The sequence below is a fragment of the Procambarus clarkii genome, chromosome 24 (assembly GCF_040958095.1).
Source record: "Procambarus clarkii isolate CNS0578487 chromosome 24, FALCON_Pclarkii_2.0, whole genome shotgun sequence".
In the NCBI taxonomy this organism is placed as follows: domain Eukaryota; kingdom Metazoa; phylum Arthropoda; class Malacostraca; order Decapoda; family Cambaridae; genus Procambarus; species Procambarus clarkii.
In genome coordinates, this window is record NC_091173.1 from 7,862,580 (window position 1) to 7,884,841 (window position 22,262).

General features: G+C 47.6%; 1 protein-coding gene across 1 annotated transcript; it reads right to left on the reverse strand.

Annotated features, from left to right (window-relative positions):
- Positions 1–4,004: 4,004 nt before the first annotated feature.
- On the reverse strand, positions 4,005–6,630 carry LOC138368264 (uncharacterized). Its single transcript, XM_069330815.1, has 3 exons — positions 6,617–6,630; positions 5,613–6,493; positions 4,005–4,369 (listed from the first exon to the last, which is right to left on the reverse strand). The coding sequence occupies exons 1-3, from the start codon at positions 6,628–6,630 to the stop codon at positions 4,005–4,007; spliced, it is 1,260 nt and encodes a 419-aa protein (XP_069186916.1).
- Positions 6,631–22,262: the final 15,632 nt, after the last annotated feature.

Consider the following 22,262-nt stretch of genomic DNA (forward strand, 5'->3'; position numbering starts at 1 on the left):
ACTTGTTGTTGTTGTTAGAGATTTAGCTACTCAGGACGAAGTGTCCATGCAGCACGGGCTATGGTGAGCCCGTAATATCAGGACTTGTCTTAACGATGGGCTTTATAGCAGTGAGGAGACGGGGAGGGTACCCGTGAAAAGAAATAGGGAGTGAGAAGGAAGTGGGGGGGGGGGCGGTGGGATACGGAAATGGGAAGAGGAAGTGTCAGGAGACACGGGAAGGAGCACCACGCCAACAGTCACAACTTTTGAGAAAGTGCAGCGGTGCTAATATTCGCCTGCGGGTGTTGGACATGTGTCCAACACCTGCCCAACACATGTCTTATAACCTTTACATGTCTTATATTTCTTTCGTCAGATTTTTCTCTCGAACAGAACAAATAAAAAAAACAAAGGGAATAGTTTTCCCCAAGAGAAACGAATTATGTTGACTCATATCACACTCATAACCCGCTGACTCACAACTTGAGCGGGTCTGAGGTGTGAGTGAGCGGTCTTGGGGACTCATGAACATATATATATTATTACGCTTTACATTGTACCATCCGTCCCAGCATCTCTGACCTGCCATCTCATCAGATTCATCTCTCGGTCTTGTCTAATGAAACATTTTATGAACCTCAGTCTTAATAGCAAGAATTATGCAAATATTGTTAATAGTAGCTTCACAAAGCACTGATAAAGCGAGAGAGAGAGAGAGAGAGAGAGAGAGAGAGAGAGAGAGAGAGAGAGAGAGAGAGAGAGAGAGAGAGAGAGAGAGAGAGAGAGAGAGAGAGAGAGAGAGAGAGAAAGAGAGAGATAGAGAGAGAGAGAGAGAGAGAGAGAGAGAGAGAGAGAGAGAGAGAGAGAGAGAGAGAGAGAGAGACCCCCCCCCCCCACAAGGCTCGTGTATGCAAATGCGCTGAGTCCAACCAGCCGTAACTCTTCCTGGCAGCTGGGCGTCCATGTCTGCTACACTTTCCGCCTCCCCAAAAGTGGACACCCACTTCTGACTTCCCCTTGCTTCCCCTTGCCACACCCCCATTTTACCCCCAGCCCCCCCCCCCCCCCTAGCCCCCTTAACCCTCCGGAGTCATTAAATCACGTATACATCATATGTATACACCTGCCTTCAGTAGAGCCGCAGTATATCGTATATTATCTCAATATATCAACATACAATAGTAGCCTCATCATACCTCTCCAACAAATATTAATTTCATTAAATCGATGACCAAAATCATACATTACAGTTATGAAATAAGTATTACATAAACGGCCGCCTGTATGGCACTTTAATGGAACCAAGCTATACAGTTATATTAATGACAGTCAATATCATCATAATATTATTAGTTCTATTACTATAATTATTAACATAATAAGCAATACTAATAATGATGAAAATTATTATTATAATTTTTATAATGACAATGGTAATGATGAAACTGAAACTAGCAATCCTGGATTATATTAATGTGATCATTAGGTATTATGAGCCGTTGTTGACGCTACGAAGACCTAAACCTTCGTAGTACACTACTGTAGTACACAGTAATGTACTACAAGTGGAGTCGAAACACCCAAATTGCAACGCTCATGCAATTCCGATAATACAGTCATACAATTCCGATAATACAGTCATACAATTCCGATAATACAGTCATACAATTCCGATAATACAGTCATACAATTCCGATAATACAGTCATACAATTCCGATAATACAGTCATACAATTCCGATAATACAGTCATACAATTCCGATAATACAGTCATACAATTCCGATAATACAGTCATACAATTCCGATAATACAGTCATACAATTCCGATAATACAGTCATACAATTCCGATAATACAGTCATACAATTCCGATAATACAGTCATACAATTCCGATAATACAGACATACAATTCCGATAATACAGTCATACAATTCCGATAATACTCTCAATCATCAAAAAAGCAGGATTTTGTTTTCTCATTATACAAAATAATTCATGTGGAGCTCATTACCTGCTAATTTAATATGTCGTCAAACCCGTGGCAATTATGTAGTTTGTGTGTGTTTACATCGTTAGTTACTGATTAACGAGCTGGTTCACCCAGTGGCACTTGTTTGGTGATGCTTGTCGAGCTGTTATCAGGCTTTGTTTACACTCCTAGGTGTTACTGGCCAGGTGTGTGAGTGGTGGTGTTACTAGCCAGGTGTGTGAGTGGTGGTGTTACTGGCCAGGTGTGTGAGTGGTGGTGTTACTGGCCAGGTGTGTGAGTGGTGGTGTTACTGGCCAGGTGTGTGAGTGGTGGTGTTACTGGCCAGGTGTGTGAGTGGTGGTGTTACTGGCCAGGTGTGTGAGTGGTGGTGTTACTAGCCAGGTGTGTGAGTGGTGGTGTTACTAGCCAGGTGTGTGAGTGGTGGTGTTACTGGCCAGGTGTGTGAGTGGTGGTGTTACTAGCCAGGTGTGTGAGTGGTGGTGTTACTGGCCAGGTGTGTGAATGGTGGTGTTACTGGCCAGGTGTGTGAGTGGTGGTGTTACTGGCCAGGTGTGTGAATGGTGGTGTTACTGGCCAGGTGTGTGAGTGGTGGTGTTACTGGCCAGGTGTGTGAATGGTGGTGTTACTGGCCAGGTGTGTGAGTGGTGGTGTTACTGGCCAGGTGTGTGAGTGGTGGTGTTACTGGCCAGGTGTGTGAGTGGTGGTGTTACTGGCCAGGTGTGTGAATGGTGGTGTTACTAACCAGGTGTGTGAGTGGTGGTGTTACTGGCCAGGTGTGTGAATGGTGGTGTTACTGGCCAGGTGTGTGAGTGGTGGTGTTACTGGCCAGGTGTGTGAGAGGTGGTATTACTGGCCAGGTGTGTGAGTGGTGGTGTTACTAGCCAGGTGTGTCAGTGGTGGTGTTACTGATCAGGTGTGTGAGTGATGGTGTTACTAGCCAGGTGTGTGAGTGGTGGTGTTACTGGCCAGGTGTGTGAGTGGTGGTGTTACTGACCAGGTGTGTGAGTGGTGGTGTTACTGGCCAGGTGTGTGAGTGGTGGTGTTACTGGCCAGGTGTGTGAGTGGTGGTGTTACTAGCCAGGTGTGTGAGTAGTGTAGAGCGTGCAGCTGAGAACACCCAGTACATAGGTTCGAGTCCTCTTCACGGCTCCCGGGGATTTCTCTGTGTATTAATGAATAATGATAAACTGTAAATACATAACTATTGAAATGAAACATTCTCTGCAACTGACATTATAATTGTAAGGTGTGAAGGACAGATGTAATTGTTAATGTAATAATCTAAGATGAGGTCTGACAAAGACCTTTTGTGCCCTCTGTAATCCTTTTTTGCGCTACCGCTCACAGGATGAGTATGGGGTGCAGAATAAACTAGCCGCCTCCGGCGGCAACAATCAATGGTGGGTGGGTATGGTGGATGGTGTGTACTCACCTAATTGTGCTTGCGTGGGTTGAGCTTAAGCTCTTTGGTCCAGACTCTTTACTATCAATTAACAGGTGTACAGATTCCAGAGCCTATTGGTCTCTTACCATATTTACATTTGAACTGTGTATGGAGTCAGTCATCATATCACTACCAAATACATTCCATTTAATAACTACTCTAATACTGAAAAACATTCTTTTTAATGTCTCTGTGGCTCATCTGGGTACTTAGCTTCCACCTGTGTCTTCTCGTACGAGTACCACCCGCTTTAAATCATCTGTCTTTAACTACCCTATCAAATCCCCCGATAATTTTGTATGTGGCAATCATGTCTTCCCTAAATCTTCCGTCTTCAAGGGACGTGAGGTGCAACTCACGCAGCCTTTCCTCGTAACTCATGCCTCTTAGTTCTGGATCTAGTCTAATGGCATACCTTTGAACCTTCTCTAGCTTCATCTTATGTTTGACATGCAATGGACTCCATGCTGGAGCCGCATACTGCAGGATTGGTCTTACATACGTGATATCCATAAGTGTATACCACATGTAAGTATACCACATATGTATACTTACATAAGTCGTTTGTGTGTGTTGGTCTGGTAATATCACCCCGGTGTTCTAGTAATATTCGTGTGGATGCCTTGTAGTATAAGTGTGGATGACTGATAATATAAGTGTGGATGACTGGTAGTATAAGTGTGGATGACTGGTAATATAAGTGTGGATGACTGGTAATATGAGTGTGGATGCCTTGCAGTATAAGTGTGGATGACTGGTAATATAAGTGTGGATGACTGGTAATATAAGTGTGGATGACTGATAATATAAGTGTGGATAACTGGTAATATAAGTGTGGATGACTGGTAATATAAGTGTGGATGACTGGTAATATAAGTGTGGATGACTGGTAATATAAGTGTGGATGACTGGTAATATAAGTGTGGATGACTGATAATATAAGTGTGGATAACTGGCAATATAAGTGTGGATGACTGATAATATAAGTGTGGATGACTGGTAATATTAATAATATCCACGTATAATAAAAGTACTGAAAACCTCCACAATCAAAATATTGGCCAATAAAGCAGGTGTGGAGAGCATCACCTTGTCGTCGCCTTAAGACACAATAAGAACACTAACCACCAAACAACACACTAACAAGCAACCACTCAACAAATTAACCACTTAACAATAATGAAAACCAAACCACCGTAACAAACAAATAGGAATAATGAAAAACATACAAACAATTTGCGATAAACAAACATGCATATTCCCCCCCCCCCCTCAGGTAAGCCTCCCTCCCTCCCTCTCACCTTCCCTCTCACCCTCCCTCCCTCCCTCTCTCTCACCCTCCCCTCTACCCTCCCACCTCTACCTTCCCTCCTGTAACAATGAGATTCTGGCATTAGGTGACAAGCCAGACTCGCACACACACACTACGAGTCAAAGCTATATCCCTGAATTCCGGTGGAAGCTAAGCCTCTTATAGCGTTAAGTGAGCTTTTTAGCTGCCACGACAAACAGGAGGCGATTATTCTTCCATATAGGACGGGCAACTGTGTAAATAAGATACTGTGGGTGTGTGTGTGGGGGGGGGGGGGAGGGGGGGGGAGGGGGGGTCAGTGATGGGTGCCAGCGTTTGCTTGTGTTACACCCCCACCCCCCACCCCGTGTGTGTGGGGGGGGGGTGGGGGGTCCGCGGTAGGTGTTACAGGTGTACATGTATACTACAGGTGTACATGTATACCACAGGTGTACATGTATACCACAGGTGTCACAGGTGTACATATATACCACATGTGTACATGTATACCACAGGTGTACATGTATACCACAGGTGTTACAGGTGTTCATGTATACCACAAGTGTTACAGGTGTACATGTATACCACAGGTGTTACAGGTGTACATGTATACCACAGGTGTTACAGGTGTACATGTATACCACAGGTGTTACAGGTGTACATGTATACCACAGGTGTTACAGGTGTACATGTATACCACAGGTGTACATGTATACCACGTTCAACTGTTCAACAAAGGGTTCTCAGTTGGCTTCGGGTTGTTTTTAAGGAGGAGGTCGCTGGTTTTCTTTGTCTTATAGTATATGGTGTCTATGTTTTGCTCAGACGTTGTGCTTTTAACTTCTTTACGGAATATTTCTTTTATTATTCTTTAATCTCTCTCTTTCACTGGCGTGCGACTCACTGGCGTGCGACTCACTGGCGTGCGACTCACTGGCGTGCGACTCACTGGCGTGCGACTCACTGGCGTGCGACTCACTGGCGTGCGACTCACTGGCGTGCGACTCACTGGCGTGCAAGCGACTGGCGTGCGACTCACTGGCGTGCGACTCACTGGCGTGCGACTCACTGGCGTGCGACTCACTGGCGTGCGACTCACTGGCGTGCAAGCGACTGGCGTGCGACTCACTGGCGTGCGACTCACTGGCGTGCGACTCACTAGCGTGCAAGCGACTGGCGTGCGACTCACTAGCGTGCAAGCGACTGGCGTGCGACTCACTGGCGTGCGACTCACTGGCGTGCGACTCACTGGCGTGCAAGCGACTGGCGTGCGACTCACTGGCGTGCGACTCACTGGCGTGCGACTCACTGGCGTGCGACTCACTGGCGTGCGACTCACTGGCGTGCGACTCACTGGCGTGCGACTCACTGGCGTGCAAGCGACTGGCGTGCGACTCACTGGCGTGCGACTCACTGGCGTGCGACTCACTGGCGTGCAAGCGACTGGCGTGCGACTCACTGGCGTGCGACTCACTGGCGTGCGACTCACTAGCGTGCAAGCGACTCGCGTGCGACTCACTGGCGTACGACTCACTGGCGTGCGACTCACTGGCGTGCGACTCACTGGCGTGCGACTCACTGGCGTGCGACTCACTGGCGTGCAAGTGACTCGTGTGCGACTCACTGGCGTGCGACTCACTGGCGTGCGACTCACTGGCGTGCGACTCACTGGCGTACGACTCACTGGCGTGCAAGTGACTCGTGTGCGACTCACTGGCGTGCGACTCACTGGCGTGCAAGTGAGTGGCGTGCCGGAAGGTCCATATGCCCTTACTGCTAACTCCACTTCCCGTTGAACAAAATAAGAATGAAAACTAAATACATGGGGAAAAATGAATGGAGTCTATCAACGTCAAGAGCGCCCATGTAACGCGCTCCTCCAGGCGACTTTGTCTCTTGAACCATTACCCCATAGAGCCCATCATCGCTTATTCATGGCAGCGCTTCGAGAGACTTCTGCCGCACACGCAATACTCACCCTTCAGGTATTCGACCATAGAGGCGAAATTGTCAACCACCTCCGTAGGCTCCAAGTATCATAGGCAGATGAATGGTACTGTTTACACTGGATGTTTCATACTGGCGATAAATGGCGACTTAACGGAAGATATCACATACGGGCGAAAATCGGCGTCAAATTCGGAGGGAATTTCCACCTTGAGGAATCCATGAGGAATGGCGCTATCATTACCCAGGTTCGCAATTGTTGCTCTCGGCTACATTGTTTACACGGAAGCGACCTCAATGGTCAGTGTGTTTGCCAGCCAGGCGGAGAGGGAGGGAGAGTGGGAGGGAGGGAGGGTGAGAGGGAGGGAGAGTGGGAGGGAGGGAGGATGGGAGGGAGGGTGAGAGGGAGGGAGAGTGGGAGGGAGAGGGAGGGAGGGAGGGTGAGAGGGAGGGAGAGTGGGAGGGAGGGAGGATGGGAGGGAGGGTGAGAGGGAGGGAGAGTGGGAGGGAGAGGGAGGGAGGGAGGGAGGGTGAGAGGGAGGGAGAGTGGGAGGGAGGGAGGATGGGAGGGAGGGAGGGAGGGAGGGAGGGTGAGAGGGAGGGAGAGTGGGAGGGAGGGAGGGTGAGAGGGAGGGAGAGTGGGAGGGAGGGAGAGTGGGAGGGAGGGAGAGGGAGGGAGAGAGGGAGGGAGCAGAACGGGTGTGTGAAGATGAGAGAAACGTAGTGTGTCAGGAGGAATGTGGAAAAGGTGGAGAAGGAGAGCGAGGGTGTATACATAGATATACACAGCTAGAGTAAGTCAGATAGTGTACACAGGTAGAGTGAGTCAGATAGTGTACACAGGTAGAGTGAGTCAGATAGTGTACACAGGTAGAGTGAGTCAGATAGTGTACACAGGTAGAGTAAGTCAGATAGTGTACACAGGTAGAGTGAGTCAGATAGTGTACACATGGAAAGTGAGTCAGATAGTGTACACAGGTAGAGTGAGTCAGGGCGTGTACACAGGTAGAGTGAGTCAGATAGTGAACACAGGTAGAGTGAGTCAGATAGTGTACACAGGTAGAGTGAGTCAGATAGTGTACACATGGAAAGTGAGTCAGATAGTGTACACAGGTAGAGTGAGTCAGGGCGAGTACACAGGTAGAGTGAGTCAGATAGTGAACACAGGTAGAGTGAGTCAGATAGTGAACACAGGTAGAGTGAGTCAGGGAGAGAAGAACCAGGGGTGTACACAGCACAAGTGCACGCAGGAATCACTGGGAATACGTGAGAGGGTGAGAGGGGAGCAGAATAAAATGCTCGAGGGAGAGGCGAGAAGGATAATAAGGTGAGAGGGAGAAGAGTAACAGACCGGGAGAGTCTAGACCAGGGAATATTGAACATTAATAATAATAATAATAATAATAATAATAATAATAAAAGTGACAATAATATGTGATATTTAACCCAAGTTAACTCATACATTAGAGCATCATCAATATTATTACGGGATTACTGTCCATGGATTACGAAAATTTTGGTTAGGCCAGGGTAAGTCTAGGATAGGCCTTGGCTAGACTTTGTGTTATTTGTCTCAGTCTGATCCCTAAGGTGTTTCTCATATTATTTACCATGACAAATTGTTTAATTTGTTTAGTAGTTTATTTCCATATATCGAACATTCACTATATTGTTATATGCAGCCGTGTTAGTGGAGGGTAGGTATAGTTGTAGGCCCGAGCCACACCCCTGCCACACCCGGGCCACACCCGGGCCACACCCGGGCCATACCAGAGCCACACCCGGGCCATACCAGAGCCATACTCTGGCCACACCCCGGCCATACCAGAGCCACACCCCGGCCACACCCCGGCCATACCAGAGCCACACCCCGGCCAACCCGTTCTCGCACTTTCGTATAGTCAATATTGACTTATTAAATACGTGCATATGTGACATACTTAACATACTAGTTTACCTTGAAAAGCTTCATAGAAAACACCGACCTTATCTAACCTTCTTAGTATGTTAAGATAAGCATCTTATTGTTTCGTAATTACAATTATTACTTAACCTATTATAGGTATAGGTTAAGTAATACCTATTATAGGTATAGGTTAAGTAATAATTGTAATTACGAAGAAATAAGATGCTTATCTTAACATACTAAGAAGGTTAGGTAAGGTCGGTGTTTTCTATGAAGCTTTTCAAGGTAAACTAGTATGTTTAGTATGTCACATATGCACGTATTTAATAAGTCAATATTGACTGTAAGAAAGTGGGAGAACGGGTTGCCCCGGCACATAACTTTGACCTGTGGCCGAGCAACATATACATCACACACCAAACACATTCCAATATATACCAGCTGAAGCAAGCTGAATCAATTGGACATTCTCTGGATGCAACTGGAAGCACCGACAAGCACAAAAACACACAACACAAAAGCAGGACACTCTAATCACTCATTTTCATATTCATTGTCAGCGAGAGAGATGAGAGACATTTTCACCGCCGATGATAATGAGGCGACAATGAGAGTTGAATGAGAGGAGCAAGGCGATGACACTGTCTAACTCATCACCATGAATGGGTGTTTTGTTTGATGAGTGCAAGGGGGGAGGGGGCTGGGGGGGGGGGGGCTGGTAGCGTTCTGTTATTGACAGAACATCAAAGTAATGATTGTTTTAATGAAGGCTTCGGTTTGTGTTTGAAGTGAGGCCATGCAGTTGCTGATGAAAGACCCCGCCACCTAATTTTTGTTCTCAACGGTCTCCCTCCCTCCCTCCCTCTCCCTCCTTCCTTCCCCTCCACTCTCCCTCCTCTCTCTTAGCTTAACTATCTTCGCCTCTACGCTATACCCTCCCGTCTTTCCCATCGTCGCTCTACTATCCCGCTTCCCCCACCAACCATCTCAAGTGTGTGTGTGTTCACCATCTAGCCTCTCAAGTGTGTGTGTGTTCACCATCTAGCCTATCCTCCCCTCGTTATTCTCTATCCCACCTCCCAAGTCCACCAGCTACTCACCTCGCGAGTCGCAAGTCGGAAATTGAATTTACATTTTCTCATCCTTGTTGTGGGAAGAGCGACGTCTCTAACACTACCATAACACTTGACAACAACGTCTAGACTTTCGCAAGCTCTCGGAGTGTGCGCAACTTTCATAGTATCTAGACTTTCTGAAGCTTGGTCAAGCAAAAGTTTTATTCAAACAGAAGAGTTGAGACTGGAGAGAAGAAGTAAGTGGAGAGCCGCAGGATTCAGTATTGGTCCTCAACACGCTGGAAAGAGAAAGAGGAGAAGAGACACGACTATAAGGTATGTAAGATTCTTGGAGGTATTGAGGAAACGGACCGAACCAAAATATTTAGAGTCAGGAGGAGGAGAGGACACTGTTGAACACCACAAACTGACAACAGTACAGTTACCTTCATTCTTAGGTTCCTTCGCCCAAAAGACGACCACAAATATTTCTTCGTATAAATAAAATAAATTAAAGAGAAGACGAAACCAAACCATCGACTATATTAACGGACAGAGTAACGCCAGACATATGCGTTTGGCATACAAAATTGTTGACCAAAGAATGATTAACCATGAATTAAAATATAAAATGTAAACCAGACAGTTTCAACCCTATTTTCAACACCTGAGATCTAGTGCATAATGGTCTGAGAGGCAGAGATGGGAGACTTAAACTCAATAAAGACGACTCACGTCACCTATGATCAAAACCCCCTCTTTTAAAACCCCACATGAACCCCAACCAATCACAACCATTCACCCGCCTCAATCCTCATCCAACCTCACCCAGGCCCTCCCCTACGTCCCCCGCCCCCCTCCCCCTTACATAAGTCCGCGAATGTGTATGTAAATGATGTTTGTCCACACGGGTCGACCATTATGCGAGCCGGCGGTTCCTCCCGAGTCAAGTGTTATGGGACCATCAGGCTAGGATCTGCCCGCATCATCCCTGGTCACTGTGCCCTCCAGCTCATCAGCGGCGCCCGCACTACCTGCCTCTCAGTCACAGTACTCGATGGTCACTCACAGTAACAACGCGGCCTCCAAGTAGCAAAGCGGCCAAGGAAGTATCCAAGTGGCCTTGGTACTGTTTGAGTGTGCGTCCAGGAGTGTTAATTAATCCTGTCTGATCCTAGAGTTACCACAGTGTTCCGGGAGTTACCACAGTGGACCCTGAAGTAACCAGAGTGGCTCTGAAGTATTCCTGATGTGCAAAAATGCAATTCTGAGACCATCTGACTCTCTGAGTGACCTTGGCACTATCGGTCTGGCCCTGACCCCATAATGGGTGCCATCTACGTCCCTCCCACTAACTACACACCGCAATAATCGCCTGGTTTGCCTCATTGAAGTGCCAGAATGGCTAATTAATCTCATTATCCATTCTCTCTCAAGGTGGTGCAATTATGAGGTGTTAGGGTGATCAATCACTTCTCTCACTTCCCCCTCACAGACAACCCCTCTTTCCAGACGGCTCCTTTCTGAATTCTATCCCAGATACCCCTCTTCCAGACGCCTCTTTCCCACATGGTTACTTCCCTGACGCCCTCTTTTAGGGAGGCTCTATACTCTCCTCTCGCAGCCTCTATTCCACCCCCACCCCCCCACCTGTCTTCCAGATGCACTCTCCCACTCTACTGTCACACTATCACACGCGCCCTCCTCGCTCCCCTCCCAGATGCCTCGCTCCCAGAGGCACAAGGTCGGGTGCTCGGTCACACCAACGGAAATGGCAGCATACCAACAGATACAATAACAGACAAGTGGATACATAGAGGGACCAATGGATGCAGCAACAGGCCAACGGATGCAACAACAGGCCAACTTGCCACAAGAGAGTACATGGATAGAGCAGCGGACTAATTAATGTCATCCACACAAGTGTAGCTCGCTCCGGACACACGGTCGCCCAAGTCTGTCATCAAACTCTGAGAACACTGAGAGTGATCTGTGAGACACTTGGAGGCTGTGACCAGCGTGGTGCTCACCACCACCAGACTACTCTATTGATATACCTTCACCAAACACCCACCAATGCTCTCCATAAACTTGTAACAGGTCAGTCCGGTCTCTCGGTTTGCCACTCCGTTCAAAATTGTTTTGGCTAACCATTAACGTACCAACCCAAGCAACCTACCTGACCTGTCGTGACGTAGATAACGTAAATATTACGGTACTTTCATTCTTACTAACACGTCGCGTTTTTAAGAGATTGGTCGACTCCGTAAAGAAGAAGACGTATTTGATGAGAGAATGGGTAAACAGTCAGTCTATCAGTCCCAAACTCTTGTGGTGGCAGTAGTTTGTAAAGCCTGGCTCCTCAGCCCGCTTATAACAACACTCAACCACCCGAAGAAAGTAAGAGATGACCCAACAAGTTCTCACCTGCGTCGAGGACAGTCAAGTCATCTTCCTTCATTTGCCGCTAATGATTTCCTCCACTCTCCTTACCTGTTAAAATCGAAGATAAGTGGTATCAATGTGTCATATGAATATGTGTATGTGTGTGTGTGAGTGTGTGTGTGTGTGTGTGTGTGGGTGTGTGTGTGTGTACTCACCTAGTTGTGCTTGCGGGGGTTGAGCTCTAGCGCTTTGGTCCCGCCTCTCAACCGTCAATCAACAGGTGTACAGATTCCTGAGCCTACTGGGCTCTATCATATCTACACTTGAAACTGTGTATGGAGTCAGCCTCCACCACATCACTTCCTAATGCATTCCATTTGTCAACCACTCTGACACTAAAAAAGTTTTTTCTAATATCTCTGTGGCTCATTTGGGCGCTCAGTTTCCACCTGTGTCCCCTTGTGCGTGTGCCCCTTGTGTTAAATAGCCTGTCTTTATCTACCCTATCAATTCCATTGAGAATCTTGAATGTGGTGATCATGTCCCCCCTAACTCTTCTGTCTTCCAGCGAAGTGAGGTTTAATTCACGTAGTCTCTCCTCGTAGCTCATACCTCTCAGCTCGGGTACTAGTCTGGTGGCAAACCTTTGAACCTTTTCCAGTTTAGTCTTATGCTTCACTAGATATGGACTCCATGCTGGGGCTGCATACTCCAGGATTGGCCTGACATATGTGGTATACAAAGTTCTGAATGATTCTTTACACAAGTTTCTGAATGCCGTTCGTATGTTGGCCAGCCTGGCATATGCCGCTGATGTTATCCGCTTGATATGTGCTGCAGGAGACAGGTCTGGCGTGATATCAACTCCCTTTCTTTCTTTTTCTTTCTCTGACTCCTGAAGGATTTCCTCTCCCAGATGATACCTTGTATTTGGCCTCCTGCTTCCTACACCTATCTTCATTACATTACATTTGGTTGGGTTGAACTCTAACAACCACTTGTTCGACCATTCCTTCAGTTTGTCTAGGTCTTCTTAAAGCCTCAAACAGTCCTCTTCTGTCTTAATCCTTAATCTTCTGTGTGTGTGTGTGTGTGTGTGTGTGTGTGTGTGTGTGTGTGTGTGTGTGTGTGTGTGTGTGTGTGTGTGTGTGTGAGTGTGTGTGTGTGTGCACGCGAGTGTGTTTGTCTATTACTATAAATATCCATCATGAATAACATATCTCTGTAGAGTGATGAAGGAGCCAGACACTCACATCCACATTAACAACTCTTGAAGGCACCTCATAAACGCTTGCACTTAGTTCACACCCAAAAAAACAAAAAATATTATTCATAAATACAACTAAATAATAACTCTGGAAAAAGAATTCCCGAGCTATTCTATTGGGCAAATGTCGATGGGAGCCGATAACACTGTCATTCCAATCTGAAGTGCACTTCAGTGTAAAAGGTTCAAATTTTATCCGTACTGTCAGAGGCCATAACACACACACACACACCGACGAAATGCACAGCCTGTTGCAGCTCCGATTAAAACGCCCAAGCGAATTAAACAAACAAAAAACAATATATATATATATATATATATATATATATATATATATATATATATATATATATATATATATATATATATATATATGTCGTACCTAGTAGCCAGAACTCACTTCTCAGCCTACTATGCAAGGCCCGATTTGCCTAATAAGCCAAGTTTTACTGAATTAATATATTTTCTCTAATTTTTTTCTTATGAAATGATAAAGCTACCCATTTCATTATGTATGAGGTAAATTTTTTTTTATTGGAGTTAAAATTAACGTAGATATATGACCGAACCTAACCAACCCTACCTAACCTAACCTAACCTATCTTTATAGGTTAGGTTAGGTTAGGTAGCCGAAAACGTTAGGTTAGGTTAGGTTAGGTAGGTTAGGTAATCGAAAAAACATTAATTCATGAAAACTAGGCTTATTAGGCAAATCTGGCCTTGCATAGTAGGCTGAGAAGTGAGTTCTGGCTACTAGGTACGACATATATATATATATATATATATATATATATATATATATATATATATATATATATATATATATATATATATATATATATATATATATATATATATATATTTGTTGTGTTGAATGTGAAATTTATTCATTACAATATATCACTGCAATATCACATATGAATACGTATTATTTAAATTTGAATATATATATTATTTATAAATTTCTTATAAAATGGAGGCAATCAGTGACAACGAGGTGTAATGACCGAGGTGTATAGGATACCTTAGCATCAGTTGCAGTCAACCAGGGATATGAACCCACCGGAAGCGCTCTGATCGTCTTGAAACTACAATTTAGGAAAATTCAGTTCACTGTAACATGCAACTAAGAATTTTAATATGGATTACTGGGGTGCTCTTGTCGCGCGTGCTGCCCACTGCGCCACGGAGAGGTTACAACTATCACAAACGGTAAAACCTTTCCGGGTCCTAGCTCCCAGCACAAAATTCCTAGCGGGCGATTCCTAGCGGCCGGTCCCAGCACAAAATGGCATACACTTATATTTTTTCCGGCTTTCCCGGCCCCTGACAACGCTTCCTATTACCATTTCACAATAATTCCCCAATTGCTATACATCCTGGTGTACCCTCCACCCTTTCCATTATATTTCCCTCCCACTGAAGCTCCCCTTACTGACTGGCTCTCTCTACTACCACGCTTGTCTCTTCCGTTACCACTCCCTCCCGTCTCTCTCTCCCTCCTTCTCTTAACTCCCACTGTCTCTCCCTCCACCTCTCATCTCCCTCCCCTTCCACATTGTGCAGGCAGGAGAGTGGAAGGGAAGACATATTGTTCTCCATTCTCATGTATATTTCAAACGATTCAGTTGTAATATCTCTTCGTGAGTGGTTAATAGAGTGTTAGAGGGGACTGTTGTCTCTCACTTACTGTTGATGGGGCGGGCTAACTGCCGCCGACACCTTGTGCCGCTGCCTGAGCACTGCTGCCACAGGGGCCCGTGCCACAGGGGCCCGCGCCACAGGGGCCCCGCGCCACAGGGGGGGCCCGCGCCACAGGGGCCCCGCGCCACAGGGCCCCGCGCAACAGGGGCCCCGCGCCACAGGGCCCAGCGCCACAGGGGCCCCGCGCCACAGGGGCCACGCATCACAGGGGCCCGCGCCACAGGTGCCCCGCGCCACAGGGGCCCCGCGTCACAGGGGCCCGCGCCTGCCACAGGGGCCCCGCGCCAGCCACAGGGGGCCCGCGCCTGCCACAGGGGGCCCGCGCCTGCCACAGGGGGCCCGCGCCTGCCACAGGGGGCCCGCGCCTGCCACAGGGGGCCCGCGCCTGCCACAGGGGGCCCGCGCCTGCCACAGGGGCCCGCGCCACAGGGGCCCGCGCCACAGGGGCCCCGCGTCACAGAGGCCCCGCGCCACAGGGGCCCCGTACCACAGGGGCCCGCGCCACAACACAGATGATGACTGTGTCGCAGCTTGTGCTGGAGGCGTCAGCTTGGCGGTGTGATGAAGTCTCTTGTGATGGAACTTGTTCGTGTGAAGTCAACGTTTCCTGTCACTGTTGCTTATTAACGCCTGTATCTGGTGTGGCCGTGTGTACATATGTGTACACACACTATGTACACATCTCTGTGTACATAGTCTGTGTGTACGTATACGTCTGTCTATACGTACACGAATGCAAACAACTGTGTGTGTACGTATATTTCGTGTTAGCTTTAATGTGTGCGTATGTGGGATGGTTCCTACCACCGCTCTGCGCTTAAATGTAATGACTCTCAAGAGTGGGACTGACTGTACAACTGCTCAACCTCATTACCTGCTCTATTTAATCGAATCCACTGATTATTTGACGTGTAGATCATATCCCCTCTAGTTCTTTATGGAGCCTCTTGCACTCCTCACTTGTCTTGATGTCCCAGTGTGAGGCCGTGTGGTCACTCACTCTCAGTCAATACTGCCACTCACCCCACGCGGTCATTACCGAAGGCCCTATTGCTTGTCCATGGCACCATAGCCAGACTTAATCATAAGAAATAACACCACATCCGGAGAGAGAGAGAGAGAGAGAGAGAGAGAGAGAGAGAGAGAGAGAGAGAGAGAGAGAGAGAGAGAGAGAGAGAGAGAGAGAGAGACAGAGAGAGAGAGAGAGAGAGAGAGACAGACAGAGAGAGAGAGAGACAGAGAGAGTGAACGCCTATACACCTAGCAGCACAGAAGAGAGACACAGGGCTTACACATAAGCTGTCATTGCGTGAGGCAAAGATTCGGAGGAAAAGTATGAGAGAAAAAGCGTAATAAGAGAAAGAGCGAGCGCGAGGCGCGCGCGTGTGTTTGTGAGGTAAAGCATTATTTATGATGAAGAACAACAGCGGAGGAGAAGTGTTCTTGCTGTATAACAATGGACAGCGACGAGGGGCAAATTATCCTTGGTGTTCATATTTGTGGCAAACATTTACCTTTCTGATTTGTTTATGTTGAACTGTTAGTAAAATAAGCACAAAGAAGTGAGCAAACAGGGTTAAAGGATGTTAATTAGTAGACCGGCAGGTACCTTAGGAAAATAGGCAGTTCTAATGCGTGAAATGCCTCATGTGTGTGTGTGTGTTTATGTAGATCTGTAGGCATACATGTATGTAATGAAGACTTGACGCGGTCAAGGTAGAGGAGGAGTGATGTGAGGGATCACCCAGCCAGTTGGTGGCCATAGTCTGAGGGTGCTTCACCCAGCTCCCTATCATGTTAAGACTGTGTTTTTGTTGTTGCTCTGACCATCATATACACGTATGTACATACATCAACACGTGTGCACACGCACGCACGCATAGGCAGTGTGTGTGGCTGTTTTTAGGCAGTGATGTGGTGGTGGAGGCTGACTCCATACACAGTTTCAAGTGTATATATGGTAGGGCCCAGTAGGCTCAGGAACCTGTACACCTGTTGATTGATAGTTGTGAGGCGGGACCAAAGAGCCAAGACTTAACCCCCGCAAGCACAACTAGGTGAGTACAACTAAGTTAATACACACACACGCACACACACACACACACTCTCAGGAATGTGTACACCAGTTGATTGACAGTTGAGAGGCGGGACCAAAGAGCCAGAGCTCAACCCCCGCAAGCACAAATAGATGAGTACACACCCCCCCCCACACCCACACACCCACACACACACACACACACACACACACACACACACACACACACACACACACACACACACACACACCCACACACACACACACACACACACACACACACACACACACACACACACACACACACACCCACACCCACACACACACACACACACACACACACACACACACACACACACACACACACACACACACGAGGTGATAACCACAACCTTCCTCCTCTCCTCCACATTCACAAACATTTTCACCCATTCTTTACACCAGCCTCAGATTTATTTTTCCCATCAGTTGTGCACGCACAAGTTGACGATTAATGTCTTCCGGTTCCTTCACAAAGTTGAGCTCCCTCCCATCTGTCCATCCTCACGCTCCCTCCCTCCCTCACTCCCTCACTCCTCCCCTCCCGACCCCTCCCTCCCTCCCTCCCTCACTCACTCACTCACTCCCTAACCTCTCGACCCCTCCCTCCCTCCCTCCTTCCCTCCCTCACTCACTCCCTAACCTCTCGACCCCTCCCTCCCTCCCTCCCTCACTCACTCACTCACTCACTCACTCACTCACTCACTCACTCACTCACTCACTCACTCACTCACTCACTCACTCACTCACTCCTCACCTTCCCCCTCTCTCATATACACAAAGAAAGAAAAACTGAAACAGAGACGCAGAGCCACAGTGAGATAGAGACTAATATTGACAAAGCAGATTTGGAAGCAATGTTCAGTGTTTTCTCGTTCTACTATTCCTATTAAGGAACGAGAGAACATAATTGGAGAATAGAAAGATAGGTGAGTTACAAAGACGCCAGTAAGAACTTTTTCAGTCTAAGAACCGTAAATAAGGACTAGATGAGGAAGTTGTCGAGGTCAATTCCATACACAACTTTAATCTTAAATATGATATATAAAACAAGGGGAAATGAGTTATTATATTGGACTCATGATTGACGAAAGGTTGCGCAGATGGTCAACCCTGCCAGCACAACTAGATGAGTACAACTAGGTACGTACAACTAGGTGAGTGAGTGCAACTAGGTGAGTACAAAGTGACACAGAGACAAAGGGAGACAGACAGACACAGAGACAGAGAGAGCTCGAGAAGCTCAGGAATCTGTATACCAGAAAATTGACTGTCGAGAGGCGGGACTAAAGAACCGAAGCTCAACTCCACGCTAGCACAACTAGATGAGTACACAGAGACACAAAAACAAAGAACCAGAGAGAGACACAGAGACACAGTAACAGAGACACAGTAACAGAGACACAGTAACAGAGACACAGTAACAGAGACACAGTAACAGAGACACCAGGACAGAGAGACCGAGACACAGAAACATAGACACAGACACAGAGACAGAGGCAGAGACTCAGAGACATACAGACAAAGAGGCAGAGAAACACAGAGAGAGAGAGAGAGAGAGAGAGACCAAGAGCCACAGAGACACAGAGAGGTCATCTCGCCCGCTCCATGATCAATACAGAGCTTACTCAGGTAAAATCTTTATCGGTGTTGCACGCCGGGCATCCAAAGAGCCGTCAGGAAACACATCACGGACAAATAACCCTGATTTTTCAGGCTGCCTCGCACAAAGGTTCCTCCCTCTCTCTCTCTCTCTCATATAGCCGGCAGTATACGCCGCCAGGGGCCCTGAGTTACGCCGGCCGGAGGCCCCGACGGGGACGAAGTACGGTGCACGGTGTGCTCAATGTTCCTCTGTGATCATGGTGATCAACCTGTCAACACACTTACACCAATTTGTTTTACTTATTTGTAGTCTCAAATGTTGTTTATTTATTTTTATTTTGTCAATGCACATTTATTTTATTGATTTGTTTATTTTTGTTTTCGTTACATTGTGTGTTATAACATCACAGTATTATAACACCACCACAACACTTATACAACACCACCACAACACTTATACAACACCACCACAACACTTATACAACACCACCACAACATTTATACAACACCACCACAACACTTATACAACACCACCACAACACTTATACAACACCACCACAACACTTATACAACACCACCACAACACTTATACAACACCACCACAACACCACCACAACACTTATACAACACCACCACAACACTTATACAACACCACCACAACACTTATACAACACCACCACAACACCACCACAACACTTATACAACACCACCACAACACTTATACAACACCACCACAACATTATTTCAACACGTCAACAACTACACTACAACGCCACATTAACAACAACACAACAAAACCACAACAACAACAACAAACACTACAGCACCATACCACCAACAATTTGTAGACCATAAACAAATCACAAAAATTGCGCTTTTACCTTACATCGACGGAATCACTAATGTTAACACATCGTTACCAGCACAAGACGTTACTCCCCCCCCCCTTCCTCGTTACTACCACAAGACGTTACTCCCCCCCCCCTTCCTCGTTACCAGCACAAGACGTTACTCCCCCCCCCTTCCTCGTTACCAGCACAAGACGTTACCCCTCCCACTTACTCTCCTGAACCCCCTCGTTAGAAGGCGACTCCAACACCCCTCCCCTTTTTCCTTGCTCCAGCAGCCCCTCCCCTCCTCCCCCCCCCCCCCCCCATTTTACCCCTCACCCCCCCCCCCCACCTTGCCAATGACCCTAAATGAAGCGAGTTAATTATAGCAGACATGAAAAATGTGAGTTTTGGGCGCGCGTCGCTGGAGAGGAAGAGGCAGGGTCGAGGCTCCCAGGGCTTGATAGAGCCCCAAATATCCTTCATGTTAACAGTATTTTACACTCAGCCTCTATCTAGCAATCCTGCTGTGTTGAAGAGTGAGTTATTGCATCAGCGGCAATTTAGGTTGTGAGCAAAATACGGTCTCAATGTGGTCACAACCTAAAGGTCCCGGGTTCAATTCCCGGATAGGGCGAGACGTATGGGTACGTTTCCTTACACCTGATGCAACTTTTCACTAAACAGTAAATCGGTACTTGGGAGACTTGCAGCTGTTGTTGACTTCGTGCTGAGAATGGTCAGTCGTTAGCATAGAGCGACCCCGAGTAATCTCTGATAGGTTTCCTGTGCCAGACAATGGAGCACTTATATATCTCATTTTCCCAGGGTTTTCAGACAAGCTGTGCAACACTTGTGCAACACCTGTGCAACACTTATGCAACATCTGTGCAACACCTGTGCAACACCTGTGCACTAAGGTGAAGAAGGTTCTGTATCAACTCAGCAATTTCATGCGCGTGTGAGAGTGGTATGAACAGAGCTGCGAGACAGACACACACCCGTGTTGGATTTTCCCTCCACCTCTCTGTAGGAGTGGAGCAGCTTACTGCATACGAGTCCCGGTATCGGAGACCACCTCTACCACACACAACCATCAACGGAGACCACCTCTACCACACACACCATCAACGGAGACCACCTCTACCACACACCATCAACGGAGACCACCTCTACCACACACACCATCAACGGAGACCACCTCTACCACACACCATCAACGGAGACCACCTCTACCACACACACCATCAACGGAGACCAGCTCTACCATACACCATCAACGGAGACCAGCTCTACCACACACACCATCAACGGAGACCAGCTCCACCACACACACCATCAACAGAGACCACCTCCACCACACACACCATCAACGGAGACCACCTCCACCACACACACCATCAACAGAGACCACCTCTACCACACACACCATCAACAGAGACCACCTCTACCACACACCATCAACGGAGACCAGCTCTACCATACACCATCAACGGAGACCAGCTCTACCACACACACCATCAACGGAGACCAGCTCCACCACACACACCATCAACAGAGACCACCTCCACCACACACACCATCGACAGAGACCACCTCCACCACACACCATCAACAGAGACCACCTCTACCACACACACCATCAACAGAGACCACCTCTACCACACACCATCAACAGAGACCACCTCTACCACACACACCATCAACGGAGACCACCTCCACCACACACACTATCAACGGAGACCACCTCCACCACACACACCATCAACAGAGACCACCTCCACCACACACACCATCAACGGAGACCACCTCCACCACACACACCATCAACAGAGACCACCTCCACCACACACACCATCAACAGAGACCACCTCTACCACACACACCATCAACAGAGACCACCTCTACCACACACACCATCAACAGAGACCACCTCCACCACACACACCATCAACAGAGACCACCTCTACCACCACACACCATCAACGGAGACCACCTCTACCACACACACCATCAACGGAGACCACCTCCACCACACACACCATCAACAGAGACCACCTCTACCACACACACCATCAACAGAGACCTCCTCTACCACACACCATCGACAGAGACCACCTCCACCACACACCATCAACAGAGACCACCTCTACCACACACACCATCAACAGAGACCACCTCTACCACACACACCATCAACAGAGACCACCTCTACCACACACACCATCAACGGAGACCACCTCCACCACACACACCATCAACAGAGACCATCTCTACCTCACACACACCATCAACAAAGACCAGCTCCACCACACACACCATCAACAGAGACCAGCTCCACCACACACACCATCAACAGAGACCAGCTCCACCACACACACCATCAACAGAGACCAGCTCCACCACACACACCATCAACAGAGACCACCTCTACCACACACACCATCAACAGAGACCACCTCTACCACACACACCATCAACGTAGACCACCTCCACCACACACACCATCAACAGAGACCATCTCTACCTCACACACACCATCAACAATGACCAGCTCCACCACACACACCATCAACAGAGACCAGCTCCACCACACACACCATCAACAGAGACCAGCTCCACCACACACACCATCAACAGAGACCAGCTCTACCACACACACCATCAACAGAGACCAGCTCCACCACACACACCATCAACAGAGACCACCTCCACCACACACACACACACACACATAACATCATCAACGGAGATGTTAAAGTTAATACATTACTGACGCTC

Excerpts from the sequence above, each read along its gene's own strand:
- LOC138368264 (XM_069330815.1), bottom strand. Across the intron at positions 4,370-5,612 it reads CGCCAGTGAGTCGCACGCCA|TTATCCACACTTATATTATC; the intron begins GTGAGTCGCACG and ends TTATATTGCCAG.